At 42.1% G+C, this 16969-nt stretch overlaps 1 protein-coding gene across 1 annotated transcript in view; it reads left to right on the top strand.

The window, feature by feature from the left end:
* Window positions 1–16969, top strand: part of FLT1 (fms related receptor tyrosine kinase 1) — a 146149-nt gene that overhangs the window by 56654 nt on the left and 72526 nt on the right. Inside the window, exon 10 of the mRNA XM_006270482.3 lies at window positions 98–257. Coding sequence (XP_006270544.1) covers window positions 98–257 — 160 coding nt within the window. The remainder of the gene's footprint in view (window positions 1–97; window positions 258–16969) is intronic.

Consider the following 16969-nt stretch of genomic DNA (forward strand, 5'->3'; position numbering starts at 1 on the left):
CCTAACTTTAAACTGTAGAGGGTTGTTTTGTTTTCAGGGTGATACAGTTACTAAAGATTGACTATTCTGATTTCTATTCCATTTTTGCCCTTTACAGTGAAACCTCAGATTTATGAAAATGCTGTCTCATCATTTCCTGATCCTAATCTCTATCCAGTGGGCAGCAATCAAGTGCTGACTTGCACTGTTTATGGTATTCCTCAGCCTAAAATTACATGGATTTGGCATCCTTGTAGACAAAATCGTTCCAAAGCAAGGTAAGAAAGCTTAATTTCTCTTAAATGTTCTTTCCCACTATTGTGATAAAAGAACATTTTGACAGAAGTACCCAACAGTTATAATACAGTAAAATCCCTATTATCTGGCATTCTACTATCTGGAACACTCTATTAACCAGAATTTCCAGTCAGCCGGCTGGACGCAGGGGGGAAAGTTCGCATGCGGTAGCCGCCACTGCCACCTACTACCCTGCATGGTTGTTGCTCTGTATGCAGCTGCCGCCAGCCCTCACATCCTGCTCCATGTTCAGCCGCCACCACTCTCCTCTCCTCCACCCTCCCCGCTCCACATGCATCCAGAAACCCACGCTCCTCAGGTTACCGGCATTTTTAGATATCCAGCACCCCTCATTCCCCACTCATTCCAGTTAACAGGGATTTTACTGTAGTTTGTTTAGGCAACATACAAATTCTGCTAATCTATTTCTTTTTATTAAGTAGAACATAAAGACAAAATACAGTTCTTCATGGGAAATATACCATAAGTGATATCTTCTGCATCATTAGCAGATAGATAGAATTTGCGTGTTGTACTATTACTGCTGTTCACTTTTATATCCATCCATCCATCACAGGGCATATTTAGTATTTCAAAAGCAAGTATGCCCTGTAAGATGTTTTCTGCAAAGATTCTTTCTTGTTGTCACAGCCTATGAGGTTTCCTAATGGGCGGTTTCTGAAACTGAAAAGGAATACTATTCTGCAGAAACATGTTCAAGGATAGTCTAATGCACCTTCACATAATCAAATCAGAGAACTATGTACCTGGATTTCTTCTCATATTTTAGTAGTGTCGAACTTAAGGTTATCATAAAGACTAACTTGATGATTTTGAGACTCTGAAACAAATAATAGAATGAGTAGTTACTACTAATGAAGGGTTTTGTCTTGCAAAATGAAAATCACCTAGGGCCAATTCAACACTTAAGTGCATGCTTAATATTAAGTATATGAGTATAGTAGTTAATGGGACAATCACTATAACTTTCATTTAGGTTGTGCTTAAATGCTTACATGGCTCTGACAGAGTGATTAGTTCTTTGAAGGATCATACCTTCACTTTCCTATTATACCTTTTGGGGGATTATGCAAATGAGAATACTTTGCTGTACTATTCTCACCAATAGATGGCATCAGCAATCTCCAGATTTGCTGCATAAAAACTCGCAGTTCTCCATCTTGCCAACAGGTGACATCAACCTTTCCTATATTTAAGCAACATGAGAAGTATTCACTGCAAAACTCTTAGTAAATTTGAACTTTTTACTTCTAGGTAAAGTACATACTAACAGAAATCATAATAAGCCTTCTATTGGAAACTCTTCCGAGAACATCAAATACTAAAATTCTGGATCTTTATTATTTGGTCTGAATACTTATAAATGTACTCACTCTTTACCAAGATTATAGTATGGAATAAGACATGAATTTTAACCAGTGACCAAAAGGAGTATTCAACAGTTTAAACATGAGCCATTAAGGCTGTTGGAATTTTGTTTCCAGGTATATTTCAAATAAGCCCTTATTATTGTTTTTGGAATTCTTTTTAAATAACCCATTCCCTCCCCATTAAACTTTTTTTATAATAGAAATAAAAACTTAAGTGTTCCACTTTTACTATTTCATATAGTATGAATGGAATTAATCCGGGGTGAGCAATTATTTTGGGCAGAGGGCCACTTACTGAGTTTTGGCAAGCTGTCAAGGGCTGCATGGGTAGCCCTGCCTCTTGATAGGTGCCCTGTCCCCTGATCACCATCTTGGGGCTGGAACTCCCACCCCCTAACCTCTGACCTTTGCCACTGTAAGTCCCTCCTCTTGCCCCTGGAAGTACTTCTTTGGGGAAGAGGGTTTGCCATCTTAGGGAAAAAAAACAAATCACATACTAAAAATCCATAATAATATATTTTAATTTAATTTTAAAAATATTTTTGTCCTGATTTGTGTGGGTTTGTGCTGTATTATGCAGAAGTGATTGCATATGGGGGTTTGTGGGGATGTGTGGATGTGTTTGTATGAGTATGGATGTGGGTATGGGAGCCATGTAGTGCAGAGTGGCTGGCAGGTGGGTGGGCAGGAAAGTGGGGAAAGTGGGGAGGGGGGAGGAGGGGAGTGGAAGCAAGCGGTGTGCAGAAGCATGGGGCCTGCACCAATGTCCTGGGGCCAGCACCAGTGGGGCCCAGAGCGGGGCAGTAGGAGCACGGGGTGTGGGCTGGCAGGGGTCTGTCTGGGCTGCACCAGCAGTGAGAGGGGGGAGCTGACCTGGTTTCATAGAGCCCCTGCTGGCCGGGACCCTGTGCATCAGCACCCTGCTGGTGCTGGCCCCAGGGCACCAGCGTGGACCTCACACTCCTGCTTGACTGCTGCTGGCTCCCATGCACTTGCTCACTTCCAGTGCCCCCATCCCAGCTCTGTGGTACAGCCCCATGGTACAGGCAGGGACAGGTGTGCAGACCCGACCCCATACGCCCTGTGCTTGTCTGTCTGGACTGAGCAGTGGCAGTGGGGATGGTGCTCAGCGTGGGAGGAAAAGCAGCCCCCTTCCCCTCCGCCACTGGTGCTCCCTGCTGCAGCCAGCCAAAGTCCATGTGGGGCTGTCCTGCCTCTCTGCTGCATCACAGCTGTCCCAGCCATGTCAACAGAGAGCAAGCACAGGCAGCCCCTCATGGGCTCCGAGTGGCTGCAGCACGGGGCATTGGCCATGGGGAGGAGGAGTGGTTGCTTTTCCCCTGTGCTGAGCACCAGTTCGTTCCCCAGAAACTGCTGCTCAGTGCGGAGGAAAGTGGCCCCCCTGCTCACTACCACTGCACAGTGTTTGCTGCAGCTGTGCGCCTGGAGCTCATGCCGCGCTAGGTTGCTGTGCGGCTGCCTTACTGCCACCTCTGTGCTGCCCAGCACAGCAGCAGTGGCCATGTGGAGCAGCCACAGAGCATCTTTGATTGGAGCCAGGGGCAGATAAATATTAATTTTCTAAATCTTTGAGGGGCCCTGTGGGCTGCATAAAATGGCCTGGCAGGTTGGATCTGGCCTGCAGGCTATATTTTACCCACCCCGGAATTAATCCCTTAGTTAAAATTAGCCATCAAATAAAGGTATTGGTCCCTGCTTATACAGTTTGCCTAATTTTGAAATCTAGTGAACTATTCACAACAGATGAAGTTAAGCACACATGTCGATGTGAAATACCTTGAGTTTAGCAAGGCTTTTGACATTGTCTCAAAACCATTCTCTTACACTAGCTAAGGAAATACAGACCAGGTGAAAGAACTGCAACATGAGTAAAAAAACTTCTTGGATCTTTGTGCTCAACAGTAGTCATCAGTGGCTCAACTTCTAGTTGCTAGGCGGTAACAAGTGGGGTTCCCCTGGGTCTGTCCTGGGTTTGGTATTAATATTTTCATTAATAATTTGGACGATACGATTGAGTGCACACTTAGCAAATCCATGGACAACACCAAGTTGGGTGGAGTTGCAGATACTCTGGAGATAAGGGTAGGGTCCAGAATGACCTAAATAAGCTGTCAATCAGATGAGATTCAACAAGGACAAGTGCAAAGTCCTGTATTTGGGACAGAATAATTGCATGCACAAATAGAGGCTGGGGAGTAACTGGTTAGGCTGCAGTACTGCAGAAAGCACCTGGGGGTTACAGTAGACCAAACCCCCACACTGATGCTGTCATAACAGCATGAGCTTGCGCTGCTGCTGCTGAGGCTTAGGCAGTGGTGCAAGCTCTCTGAGGGTGCTTTTGGTGCTATGTTCACACTCTACCTCTGGGGTCAGGCCTGTGCCTCCCATGGAAAACCCTCCCCAGGGGTGGTGAAATTCCACCCCCTTTCCTGCTCCCCAGATACATTATGGGGCATGGAGCTGTGTAGGATTTCTAGGCATGTAGGGCTGCCCCTGCTGTGGCAAAGACTCCTGAGGGGAGGGGGCCATACTGGCACCCCCTCATAGTTGATATTTGGAGATGGTGCCCAAATTGCCCCAACCTTTTTACTTTACTGCAAGATTTATCTCATTCACTGCTCTTCACCACCCCCATCCCCCATCCACAGAGCCTGTCATCTTATCATAGAAAGAAATCAGGTTGGTCAGGCATGACTTAATCTTGGTGAATTCATGCTGGCTGTTCCTGATCACCTTGTTCTCCTCTAGGTGCTTCACAATACATTCCTTGAGGACCTGCTCCATGATCTTTCCAGGTATGGAGGTCAGACTGACTGGTCTAATTCTCTGGATCTTCCTCCTTCCTGTTCAAAGATGGGCACTATATTTGTCCTTTCCAATCATCCAAAACCTCATGTGATCTCCACAGGTCCTCTAAAAGGATACCCAGTAGCTCTGAAATCACATCAGCCAATTCCTTTACTGCCCTAGGGCTCATCTAATTTGGCGCTGCCAACTTGAAAGCATCTAGCTTCTCTAAGTAATCGCTAACCTGTTCTTCTGCTACTCTAGACTGTTTGTTTCTTTTCCTAGTTTTGCTGCCAACTGCACTTGTTATCTAAAGCTGCTTCTATTTGTGAAGACTGAAAGTAAAAAGACAGTAAATACTTAGTAGCTTTGCTCAAATTAACTCATTACTAAACTAAAAACAATGTTATATATTTGTTTAAATTTTTATAGCAGTTTGTCCTGCCCTCCTCCCAATCAGCAGACACCTGGGGAACAGGAAAGACCTTGAGGCTAAAACAGAATGGAAGTCAAGGCAGAGAATAAAGATGAGACCAAGAGTAGGATGAGGGTGATAGATTATATTATATTACATTATATATATTATATATATACTCATTCTTTACCAATATTCATCGCTCAAAGAAGACAGGAAACCCAGTGAAACAGACCATCATCTCCAACCTGTTTAGTACCATACTCAAGCTGTTATCTCTAATTTCACTTTCTCTAAAATTCTAAGTCATTGTCAAATCTGCAGTTAATATACATTGAAATCCACAGAAGGACTGTATCAGTGGAGTCATGCTAATATACCTGGTCCTTAACCTCTTTCCTTCTGTGTAAAAGTTATTTTGAGTAAAGTTGGGGGAGTCCACACAAGACGCTTACTGTACAGTAGCCTAATAACACTGAGCAGTAGTGTGCCAGTCAAAAACTGCTAGTAAGTTACTGTACAGTGTTGTTAGTCTACTGTACAGTAACCTTCACAAAAAACTGCGCCAGCACTACTGCTCAGAAAAAGTAGTTACTGAGCATTCAGTTAGTACTTCATTAAGGAAGTACTAAACTAAATGTGCAGTAACTACGGTGCATTAATGAATGTGTAGACGCAAGAAGCGGTAGTATGAAGTGGGTCCCTTATTTAAGTCACTGGGAAAAAGTCTCAAAACCAGAATCCATGTGATTTGAAGTTTTAGAAAGGTAATTCTAAAGCAGGAAGCTGTGGGATTCTTTCAAGGGTGTTGTGGGGTGCCATGCAATATTAGCCCTGCTAGGTGTGCAAACATTATTTTCAGGATCAACATAGATTTCAAGCAGAAACCCAGTGTTAAAAATTGCTGTTGTCTTTCTGAGTTCTTTGCAACAGAAGAATTACCGTATTATTTTTCCATAGTCAAAAAAAGAGTGAAAACTAAGATCTGGCATTTTCTGGAATGGGCTTTGAGTCTAATAAGGGATACCTTGAACATATTAAAGGGTGCCTTGAGTCTAAAAAGGTTGAGAACTACTGCTTTAGAAGCTATGCTCTTCAGGCACAGAGCTTGCTTGACAAAACTGTTCCTGTGAGCCTGTGTTTATCATAAATTAGTGTGACAGAGATTGACAAGGAAGGCATAGTGGAATATTGATACTGTTTAATATAATCATTGGTTTCCTCAGCTCTGGTACAATGTTATTCTTTGGGAGTTTTGACTCTAGACATTTCCAAGTGTACTAGGGACAGTTGAAAAAACCTCCTCATCACATGCTGACTGAACTGTAAGTGACTGACTCTGTAGAATTGGTGTGCCTCTGCTGCCTTGCATGCTGACCCTCTCTGGGATCAACAGTAGCTCAAGCCTTGAGCCTGCCCCTGGCAGGGCTCAAGGCAGTTGTGTGCCCTTTGGGCATGAATGGGACCTCCATAAACTACCCCTTACAGTCCTAACCCAAACCACCAATATAAGCTGTAACATAAGCCATAAACCCCTGGGCTATAACAGAAACACAAACAACAGCAGAAGCAGCCCTTTGCCCCTTGAGGTCAAACTTTTCTCATCTCCCAGCAGGCACACCTTCCAGCCCAGAGCTTTATCTTAGCCTACACACTTGGCCCTCTTGGGCTGTTGGACCCTTTGGTACTGCACACAGCCCCTCTCCTGGGCTCTTAGGCCCTTTGGTAGGCACCTCAAACCCTCTAAGGGGTAACATAAAACAAAGGCCACTTGCCTATAAACCCAGTTTTTCTCTGCCTAGGGAACTTGCCTCTGTTCCTAGGCCTACAGAGTTGCTTAGCTAAATCCAAGTCCTATCAAGAGCCCTGATGCCCTGCAGCCAGGAGCTCCTCACTTCAAGGTTGCAGGGGACAGACTCCCTGACCACTGCAGGCTTTGGGCTTATAAAGCTCCAGCCTGAGGCCTCATCTCCTCTGCCACCTGCACGTCCCAGTGCGCTGCTACATAGCTGACTCCATCCACTCATTGGGAACACTGAAGAGTTAAACCAGTAGTTCTCAACCTTTTAAACTGGAGGCACTCTTTGATAGACTTGGGGCACCACTTGAAATTCTAGCTCTAGTTTTCACTCTTTTTTTTTTAACTACAGAAACAATACAGTAGTTCTTCCATTGCAAAGAACTCAGAAAATCACAACAGGTCAGAAAACTCTGTATTTATCTTGTGAATCATGTTTGCACACTTAATAGTGCTAACATTGCATGACAACCCAGGTCATCCTTGAAAGGATCTCAAGGCACCCTAGAGTGCCATGGCACCGTGGTTGTGAATCACTAAGCTAAACACAAAACCCATCTAAATGGTGCAAATGCCCCCCCTTTTATGACTTAACCAAACACCCTATAGCTAAAACATCTCCTAGATTTTGTACTTTGAACTCACTTCCACAAAGAGCTCCAACAAAAGAACAATGAGCATTTTATGCACAGGTAAAGAAGAGTGGATCGTACCAAGTTGTCATTTGCATTTAGAATTTGCTGTTATTGCTTTCTACCTAGAGGAGGCTGGAGCTTGCCATCATGGAAATAAATGGCAAAACTCCCTCCAGCGTCAGTGAAAGTGGGAGCAGGCCTTGTCTGCAAAGCCAGTCTAATTGCATTTCTACATTGTTTATGTCGATGTGTGAATAAAGAGATGAGATGCAGAGTCATTAGGATGTGCTTGGATAGGTTATTGGAGGAAACTGGGTTTAGAACACCAATGAGTTATGTAAAATTAACAAGTGGAGAACAAATGTTAATTGTACTTAATTAGAAATGTACTGAACCACCCAAATTTAATTGTGGATGCCTGCAAACAGTGATGCCCATTAGTTTGTCCACAGTGACTGTTTTTGTTCCCCATGCCACCTTCTATTTTCAAGAAGGGGAAGTCTGAGCCTTTAGTGATGGGAAAAGTAGGTCAGACACCATTAACAAACAGGTAGTTCAAAATTCCTTTGTTAAATATGACATGTGGCCAGATCTTAAGCTGGACTAAATTCATACACACTGAGGATCTGGCCTATGGACTCCGTACACTTGATTCTCATTTACACAAAGGCCCAGTGTAGAACGCACTGGAAGTAGATGTCTGTTTAAGTTTATTTCCACTTAAATGCCCCCCACACTGTGAAAGATGTGTAAATGAGAATTAGGTCCTATATTCTTGAACCATCTAACATGCATGCACACATCCTGTGGTGGAGTTGTACATGGGACATACAGAGAACTTATAGTTTCAATAAAGATCACTAAGCCAAGTAAAAAGAATGAGGGAAAAACAGTTCATGCAAAATATCTTCAGAGTTGCTTCATGTTGGAAAAAAATATTAACTAAGTGGGTCATCCTATATGATAAGCTTCCACGGTGAGGCAAAATTTGATATTCATTAATGGGCAGCCACCTATGCCCATGGAAACAGCTAGGAAAGTGCCCTTGTCCTTTGGGAGCATGTTACAAAAGATCACTTTCAATATGTTACTTATAAAATGCCCAAAGATTAAGACCTGACATACTTACTCAAAAATATTTTTGCTGGTGTTCACATGACAAAAGTCAGGATACTTGCCACAGGCTGTTCTTATAGTGACATGGTGACTCAAGTGAATAATTATTTCTGATGAATCTACTGTACATATTGCAAATGCTCTCAAAGGCTTCATTATATGCCTTAAATAAACCAAAAGCTTGATCAGTCAAATTTGATCAGTAGAGGGAAGAAGCTGCTGCTATATGGAGCAGGAAAATTGGAGTACTGAAATCAGCATTGCCTTGGGTGGCAGTTCAGTTCAGTGACAATAACAATAATCCATAGGTTGGTTGGCCATAGATGAGGCAACTGTGATGTTGCAAATAACCCCAGAGGCAGAGATCCTTTGGTAAAATAAATCCAGAGATGGGTAGCAGAGGAAAAGAGTCTTTCTTCTCCCTGGACAGCAATAACTTGTTTCTGAGCTTTTGGTGAGGGTGAGGGTGAGGATCTTATGATGCCAGGTCTTGGAAAGCTGTAGATACAGTCTTCTGCATCGAGAGCTAAGGTGACCCTTTGGGTCAGCCCCTGTGATTTGTGCAGAGAAAATAAACTATCACAGGAGTGACTGAACAACACCTGCCTGTGTTCTGCAGAACACCTTGAGTTTTGGACTGGCTATCCAAGTGAAGGGGAGCCAGTGGCCATCGTATCTACTAAATTTATGGCTTGTCCCCTTATGAATAAATAATCAAGTTCTCTTTGGAGAAAGGTAGGAGGATTGGCAGTGTTTGGGCATCTGAGAGGGAAAGTGAGAGGCTGAGTCACTTGACTGTACAAGAGATTAGAGTGATTATGATCTAGCAGAAAGGGGAAAGGCAGCAAAGGACAAGGAAGGAAGGAAGGATTGGCTGAAGTGAGATCTTATTTTGAGTCTGCAAGGACTGTTAAGAAGTGTGTGGCAGAAACAGTGTCAAGAAGAAAAATACAATTCCCCAGTAACAAAACCAAGGTAAAATAATCTCAGGTCTTTCAAAATGTGCAGAAAAGCTGAAAAGTGCCTTTCAAGAACTGCAACTTGTCCATGTCAGAGAATTATCTAGGTCTGTTTTTTTCCCCAATAGGCCATTGGTATTATGATCTGCAAAGGCATTTGGAGCACAGTAATATTTTTAAGAGTTTCAGTAGGCATAAGTCAATTCACCTGCATGATATGCTGCTAGTAATAGCTGTTTCAGAGAGATGATACTTAAGAAAAAAGAAACAGAATGACTGAAAATTTCCTGGCATTCATGACATGAATGTATAGGCATAGTTCAAGTAGGAGTGCCATCCCTGCCTTATCTTTTCATGTCTGAGGCCATTCTCTGCACTTATTAAGAATCCTGTTTTGTTTGAGAAAATTAAAAGCAGTCAGCTTTTGAGAACAGCACTAAGGAATAATTCAGGATGAAGTGCAGTGCTTGGAAATGTAACCATAATAGGAACATTCAATTTGAATTGTCCAGCTGCATATGATTAATAACAGGATTCGTACTGTGCAGCTGATGTGCTGGCCCCTGTAAGTGTCAGTAAACTTTTCATTAACTCCATGGCTGCATGTCAGTGAAGCCAAGAATGTTATGCTTCTTAATGCTATGTGAAATAACAAGGATCTACCTCATGAAGAAGAGAAGAAATACAGTGTAGGACACCAACATGGCTGCTGAGAAGCTATACTATCCACCTAAGCAGAGAAACTAAGCATCTTATAGAAAAAGAAACCTTGTCTTCATACTTGCCACTACCATGCTAAGCACTATAGGCATCTATACATGTGCTCTGGAGTGGAGAAGGAGGGGTGCTTTAATTAGAGTGGCTTTCAGAGCCTGCAGCATCACGTGTATTCAGTGTCCTGCACTTCAAAATGGTGGCAAGGGCACTTTAACTGAAGCTCATTTGATGAGTGTGAAAGCACCCCTGCCTCCACCACCATTTTAAAATGTGGGGACACTGACTACACACAACGCACAGGCTGCTGGAGCGTGCTAATTAGCACTCTTCAGCAGACTCACAGCAGACTGGCTTAATCATGTCTGCTCCAATGCATGCTAATAGCACACATTGGAGCAGAGCTCCATCAGTGTACAGGTGCCCTGTGGGTGCACACAAATGTAGTAATTTTTTGATAGTTAAGCCTGCTTAACTTTTTAAAGTTGACTTAACTGTCAGAGTGTACACATGTATGTAGAGCAGAGTCGACTTAAATGTGGTGCAAGATAACACACCTCTGAGGTATATTATCTTGAGTTGCATTAGTTAAGTCAACTTAGCTCACAAAATGGCTGCCATTATGTGAGGGAGCTATACATGTGTATGCTTCAATGTGGTTTAATTTAATTCGACTTAGTTAAGTCAACTGAGTTAAGTTGCCTTATTTTAAGTTGATTTGGCATGTGTGTATGTACCCTATGGGCACATCCCCATGAGCAGGAACATACATTTCCCTGGGGGGAACTAGTAGCAGCACAAATTTGTGCTGGCTAGTTGTCCCCAGGCATGCCCCTGTATGCATGCTCTGGGGTGTGGCAAATTGCCCTGAGTGGGGTAGGGTTGGCAGCCTTACCTGGGGTCATGGGGGCCCCCTAGGGCTGCAACAGTGGCAATCCAGGTGCATAGAGCCTGGCCGGCAGCTGGAGTGTGGCTCTGGCTGGTCAGGCTCCAGTTTCAGGTGGTGCACGTTGCAGCCACATGTGCCACCCTACTTGTTCTTAGAGTGTTTTTTTTTTACACTGGGATCTCCTGGTGTTAGAAATGCCCACTGTACTGCTAATTAGCAGTGTGGCAAATGCATGCATGTGCAGTGTGTGCATTTTGCAACATTGCAAATGGATTTGCAGTACTGCAAGCTGTACTTGAATGCTCGTGGGAATGCACCCTATGAGTTCAGTTTGTGAAGCAGTCAAACAATACCAGCTGTTCTTTAATGCATAAGTTTTAAAAAATGGCTTACAGCAGCAGGCAGCTATCTTTTTGGAGTGTGGGTCAGAGTGACCCAGTTCAGGTTAGAGTTGGGCAGGTAGGCAGTAGAAGCCAATTCCCATCAGTGCTTTTTCTTGTGGTGACATGGGCAGAATGCTTGCCTCTGAGGCTTCTTGCAACAGCAAAGGGAAAGTGACTGCTATTGAAGTACCCCACCACCAAATGCCACTGAAGCCTCATGTTCATGGGCCAGATATGGCACTCAGGCTACAAGTTGCCATTCTCTGGTTTATAGAGTCTTTGGTAGATCCCTCAATTCTGTTTATGGGCAAAACTGTAATGTCTTAGGAGCTTAGTGGTAGACAGCAAGGAGAGGTGGTAACTGGCACTTGAAAGCTGTTGGATGTCCAGTCTGAGAAGAGTTTGTCAGCTGCTGGTGGGCAGGTGTTGACACTACAGATAATACCTTTGTGATGCTACAAATTGGTATCCAAGACAGCCATCGCAGACAGATGGAGCACTGAAGACAGTGACAACTCTGCAATGCATCAAGGGGAAAAGAGCATCCTTCCTGTTCACACTGTGTGTCATCACAAATAAATAGGTGATTTCATTCACCAGGGCTTTCAGGAGGGTAACCTTTGATTAAACTCTCAAATAAAATGGCATTCTCTTTTTTAAGAGAGAACCAAGTTGTACATACCCTCTAACATTTACTGAATGTTTACTCCAAGTTTTTAGACATACATGGAGAAAACCTGGCCCCATTAAAGCCAACTGCAATTTTGGAATTGAATCCAACTGAGCCAGGATATTGAGCCCTATTTCTTGATTTTTTTTTTTAACCAACAACTGCAGTAGACATAGGAATGTTTATACCATGGCTTTTTAGCAGATGTACACATTCTAATACTGACAGGCAATCATTCAAGCTTCCTAAGCAGGATTTCAGCATATGTTCTTCCAACCCTTATCCAAAAGACATTTCATAAAGGATCCTGACATTTTTTCAATGCCAGTCTTTGGTAGCTTAAATGGAAAATAGTTCCTATATGATCTTCACAATACCCGGCTTAGGTGTTCTTCAGCCTCTGTTTTTTACATTAATTGTGGTCACATCCTTCTTTACAGTAATTTTAACCAAACTCTGATGAAAACAATCCTGCATTATAAAACTCAATAAGCAGTAAGAAGGAAGTCATGCTTTGTTCATGTATTTCTCAACCAATGTTGAAAGGTAGTTTTCATTTGTTCTTAGCATTTGTACCATTTCTCAGGTCTCATGGTATAAGGTTCACAGAACTTCAGTTATCTATTGGCAGTACCTAAAAACCATTAAAAATAATAAATAAAAAGAGAAACATTTTGAATCTGATGAAAGCATGAATAAGATGATTAATTGGCTTCAAGTTCTTGATTTATATTTACTGTGCGTATGAATTTGCCAAGACAGGAATATCCTTTCTTTTGACGACTGTACCGTATTTGAGGTCAGGACAGGGTTTTTTTGTGTGTTTTTTTTTTTTTTTTTAATGCCCTCAGGCTCTCATTTGTAGGTTTTGGAATGAATAATTCAAATGATGTAGAAAGAGAAGTTGCTGTCCTCTTTTCTAATTCAGTATAGTTTCCTATATCGGTACCTGTCTCTGAGTTATTTGAGTTGTAAATTTCAGCACTTGTTCCAAGTTGGGAGTGTAGGGGCACTTGTCAGGATCCAGAACTTTGGTTCAGACCCAATCACAGTACAGAAAGTCCAATATGACCTCTGAATAAATGAACAAATCCTTTGCCTAAGCCCTTGCATGTCAGTATAAACTCTCAGTAGTGGAAACATGACTTTCTTGATTTTAACACTGCTATTTACACCTTCTAGCCTCTATCATGAAATTGGTTTGTATTTTGATTTCAGCAAAATATGCTGCAATGACATGTAGTACACTCTTACCCTGGAAATCTTCCCCATCAATTGTTATAAATATACCAAGCTATTGTGCTTGGCATGCTGTATGCAAATAGAGGTAAGAGTTCTGAAACTCATTAGGAAAGGGAGCAGGCTGCAGAGTAGACTGAGGACAGTGTGAAGCTAAGGTTGACAACCCTGGCCTTGTCCAGAATAGGCCATGGGAGTTTTCTTATCTCACTTTGGCAGGAGGTGCTGTGGGCTTCCTGTGCGAAATCAGGAGCATATGCTGCTTTCCTCTTGTTGTTTGGTTTCCTCCTCTACACAAGACGGTTCCCAGCACTGTGATTATCTTTGCATCTTCAAACATGGCACAATCTACTTCCTTAAGAGCTTGATGTATTCTTAAGAATCAGGTTCACCCCCCCTCCCCCAAGCTACTTCTCAAGCACCGGTATGTGTCCCAGTCCAACAAAATCACATTCCATTTTTAAAGTTGAACTTCTGGTAAAAAAAAAACATCCTCAAAGACATGTACATTCATAATATTGCAAAGCAGCATATAAGTTTGTCCATGGTCTCAACCCCTTCCTGTAGAAGGCAGGGAGTTTCTTATGTTCTGAGTGTAACTACACAACCTGTGCTCTGCGCTTCCTGAGACAACACAGTGTCAGATTAACAGCTTTGACCCCCTCCATCCCCCTTTACCAGGTTTCTTTTGAAATCCACAGGAGAATTAATGGCTTCTGGGTTTACAAATGAATAGCCTATTTCTCAAACTCCTGACAAAGACTAAAGTGCATATGTGTGTGTGTGTGTGTGTGTGTGTGTGTGTATGCACACACACACACAGACTCACATACATGCACAAATGCATACATATATGTAAAATTAATTAGAAGGAAACTGAGTTTAAGACAACAATTTACAAGAAGGTTGAGACCTTGTGGTTGTGGCTGAGACATTGGCCTGGAGCTCAGGAGATGTGGATTCAGTTCCTAGCTTTACTACAGACTTTCTCCATGACAATGGACAAATCACTGAGGATGAAATACTCACCCCATTGAAATCAGTTACATTTTTGCCATTCACTTAAATCAGTGGGGTCAAGCATTCACTCTTAGTGTCTCTGTGCTTCAGTTCTCCATCTGTAAAATAATACTTCTCTTGTACTGCATCTTGTCTGTCCTGCTTATTCAAGCTGCAGGCTCCTTATGCACAAACTTGTCCTATGCCTTCGTGGTTGCACAGTGTTGTCCTTATGCCTACATCAACATAGGAAAGGTTCCTTGACATTCTGTGAACCACCTTAGCATTTATGCTGTACACTAGTCTGATTTTTGTTGTGTATATACATGAAAGGGCCTGAAAGGATCCGCATGGAGGCAAAAATAAGTAGTGCTTAAGCAGAGTCCTAATTTGTTCGCAAATTACTGTGTGTGTAGGGTGCTTGCTACTTTTTTATTCCAACTGTGATACAAAATCCTTCTGAAAGTGCAAGGAAACCAAGTTAAGCCCAACAGCAAATATTTTAGATATTTGCGTAACTCCAGAGATATCTGTATAAAAATAAAATTATATAAATATCAGATTTCTAAAGTTTTATGGGATTTCCCCACAGCAATCGACATGCCTGGTTACATATTGGATCACACAAGATATTCTACATAGTGAATCATTAGAAGCAATAGACTAACTATATAAATGCCACGTAAAAAAAATGTAGCTGATGTTATTCGAGGTCACACACAGTGAAATATTGGAAATAATTGGAAGGTGATTATGAATTTTAGTCCCAGCCAGACTGAATTTTTATGCTGCCATTCTTGTCTATTCCTTTCCAAGCATCTGTGGATAGCACAAACGCTTGGCTCTATGACTATTTCTAAATTCAGCTGAGCCTTTATGCTTCCTGTTACAAAATGCATCCTATTAAGGATCATAATTTTAATTAATCCCCTTTGCCTGCTGTGCAGCAACCAATTCTGCTGGGTTAAACAATAGTCTTATAGGGCACTGTTGAAAATAACAACGAAAAAAGCTGAAGTATTCATTTAACTAGTACACTCATGACAATGACATTTGCTCTGGTTCTGCTTGTGAGTTATGTTGATACATTTTCCTATGTGAGATTAGCATTAGAAATAACCATTCTAAATACAGGCAATCCATGTTAAAATATTTGCTTTGCTTTTATGGTTATTTTAACATTATAAAGAGCACATGAATGTAATGTGAAGTCTGTGGTACAAAGGTGCATACAACTGCATGCAATATTTTATGTATGTTGTACTACAGTAACACCTAGAGGGCAGTACCCCAATGTGATTGACATTACACAAACATTTAACAGAGCATTTGCGATCTAACCTGTATCTTTTCCCTGTTCTTACAGGGAATAATTTATACTTAAGTTTTGAGGATGGAGCGGGGGCAGAGGGAATATGAGAGTCTCTGCCATGAAGATGGCCAGTCAAATTCTAACTGTACAGCACTTTCCAGACAGACATTTCCACATCCCTCACCAAAATGTTTTTCAACAAGTATTTTATTGCTCGCAAATAGGTCAGATTTGCAACATTTAAGAGAAAGTGTCATGAATGCACTTGGTGAAGCAGGACTGCAATTTTACCTGTTTGGCAGGACAGAAATAAGTACCTGGCAAAGATGAGAAATCTAAGAGCGACAAGAAGAACAACATTTATTACTGTTATGGTTGAACTGAGATTAGGGAATTCTCGCTGACAGTAAAAAAAAAAAAAAAAAAAAAGTCCACCCACCATGCAAAATTGCAAGGCACAGCAGTCATTGGAGCACATGTACTACTGAAGTCAATTAATTTATCCTGCTACCCACTACAATGTGGAAGACTTATTGGCACATCTGTATTTCAGCTTCCTCTGTGTTAGTTTCCTGTTTCTAAAACTGATTATAAAGGATACTGTTTGTTTTGGCAAATTGGTTACAAGGGGAAGGGGATGTTACCTTTATTAGAATAATTTTAAATCACTTTTTTTTTGCTCTGGCTCTATCTGAATGACAGTTTGTAAAATTGTCTTAGCAAAGGTATATCCATCCCCAGTGGCCACCACAACACTGCTCACAGAGACCAGGTTTGAAACAGTGTGGAAACAGGAGAGAAAATGTTGCCTTGGTAGACCCTCCCTGCCCCCTCAGTCTTCTTCAGCTCTCTCCCTAAATGTGAATGACCATGGCTGAGCCTTCCTATGCATCATGAGGAATTCTTGGAGCAGAAGGCTACACTTCAGTGCTGATTACGGCCCAAATTATTTCATAACCCTTCATGTCTAAAGATTGTCAAATTAGTTAAGACTAGTATTATTGGATATTATTGGCAATAATTGGACTATTATTGCTTTTAATAAATGGACTATGATTACCTTTCTTCCCCTTTATTCAGCACTGGTGAGGTCACATCTGGAGTACTGTGTCCAGTTTGGGGCCCCCCACTACAGAAAGGATGTGGACAAATTGGAGAGAGTCCAGCGGAGGGCAACAAAAATGGTTAGGGGCCTGGGGGACATGACTTGTGAGGAGAAGCTGAAAGATCTAGGCTTATTTAGTCTGGAGAAGGGAAGTCTGAGGCGGGATTTGATAGCAGCCTTTAAAGCATCCTCTATCCTTTAAGAGGTTGGAGCTAGACTGTTTTTAGTGGTGACAGATGACAAAACAAGGAGCAATGGTC

Source organism: Alligator mississippiensis, chromosome 1 (genome assembly GCF_030867095.1).
Source record: "Alligator mississippiensis isolate rAllMis1 chromosome 1, rAllMis1, whole genome shotgun sequence".
NCBI classification, from domain to species: Eukaryota; Metazoa; Chordata; order Crocodylia; family Alligatoridae; genus Alligator; species Alligator mississippiensis.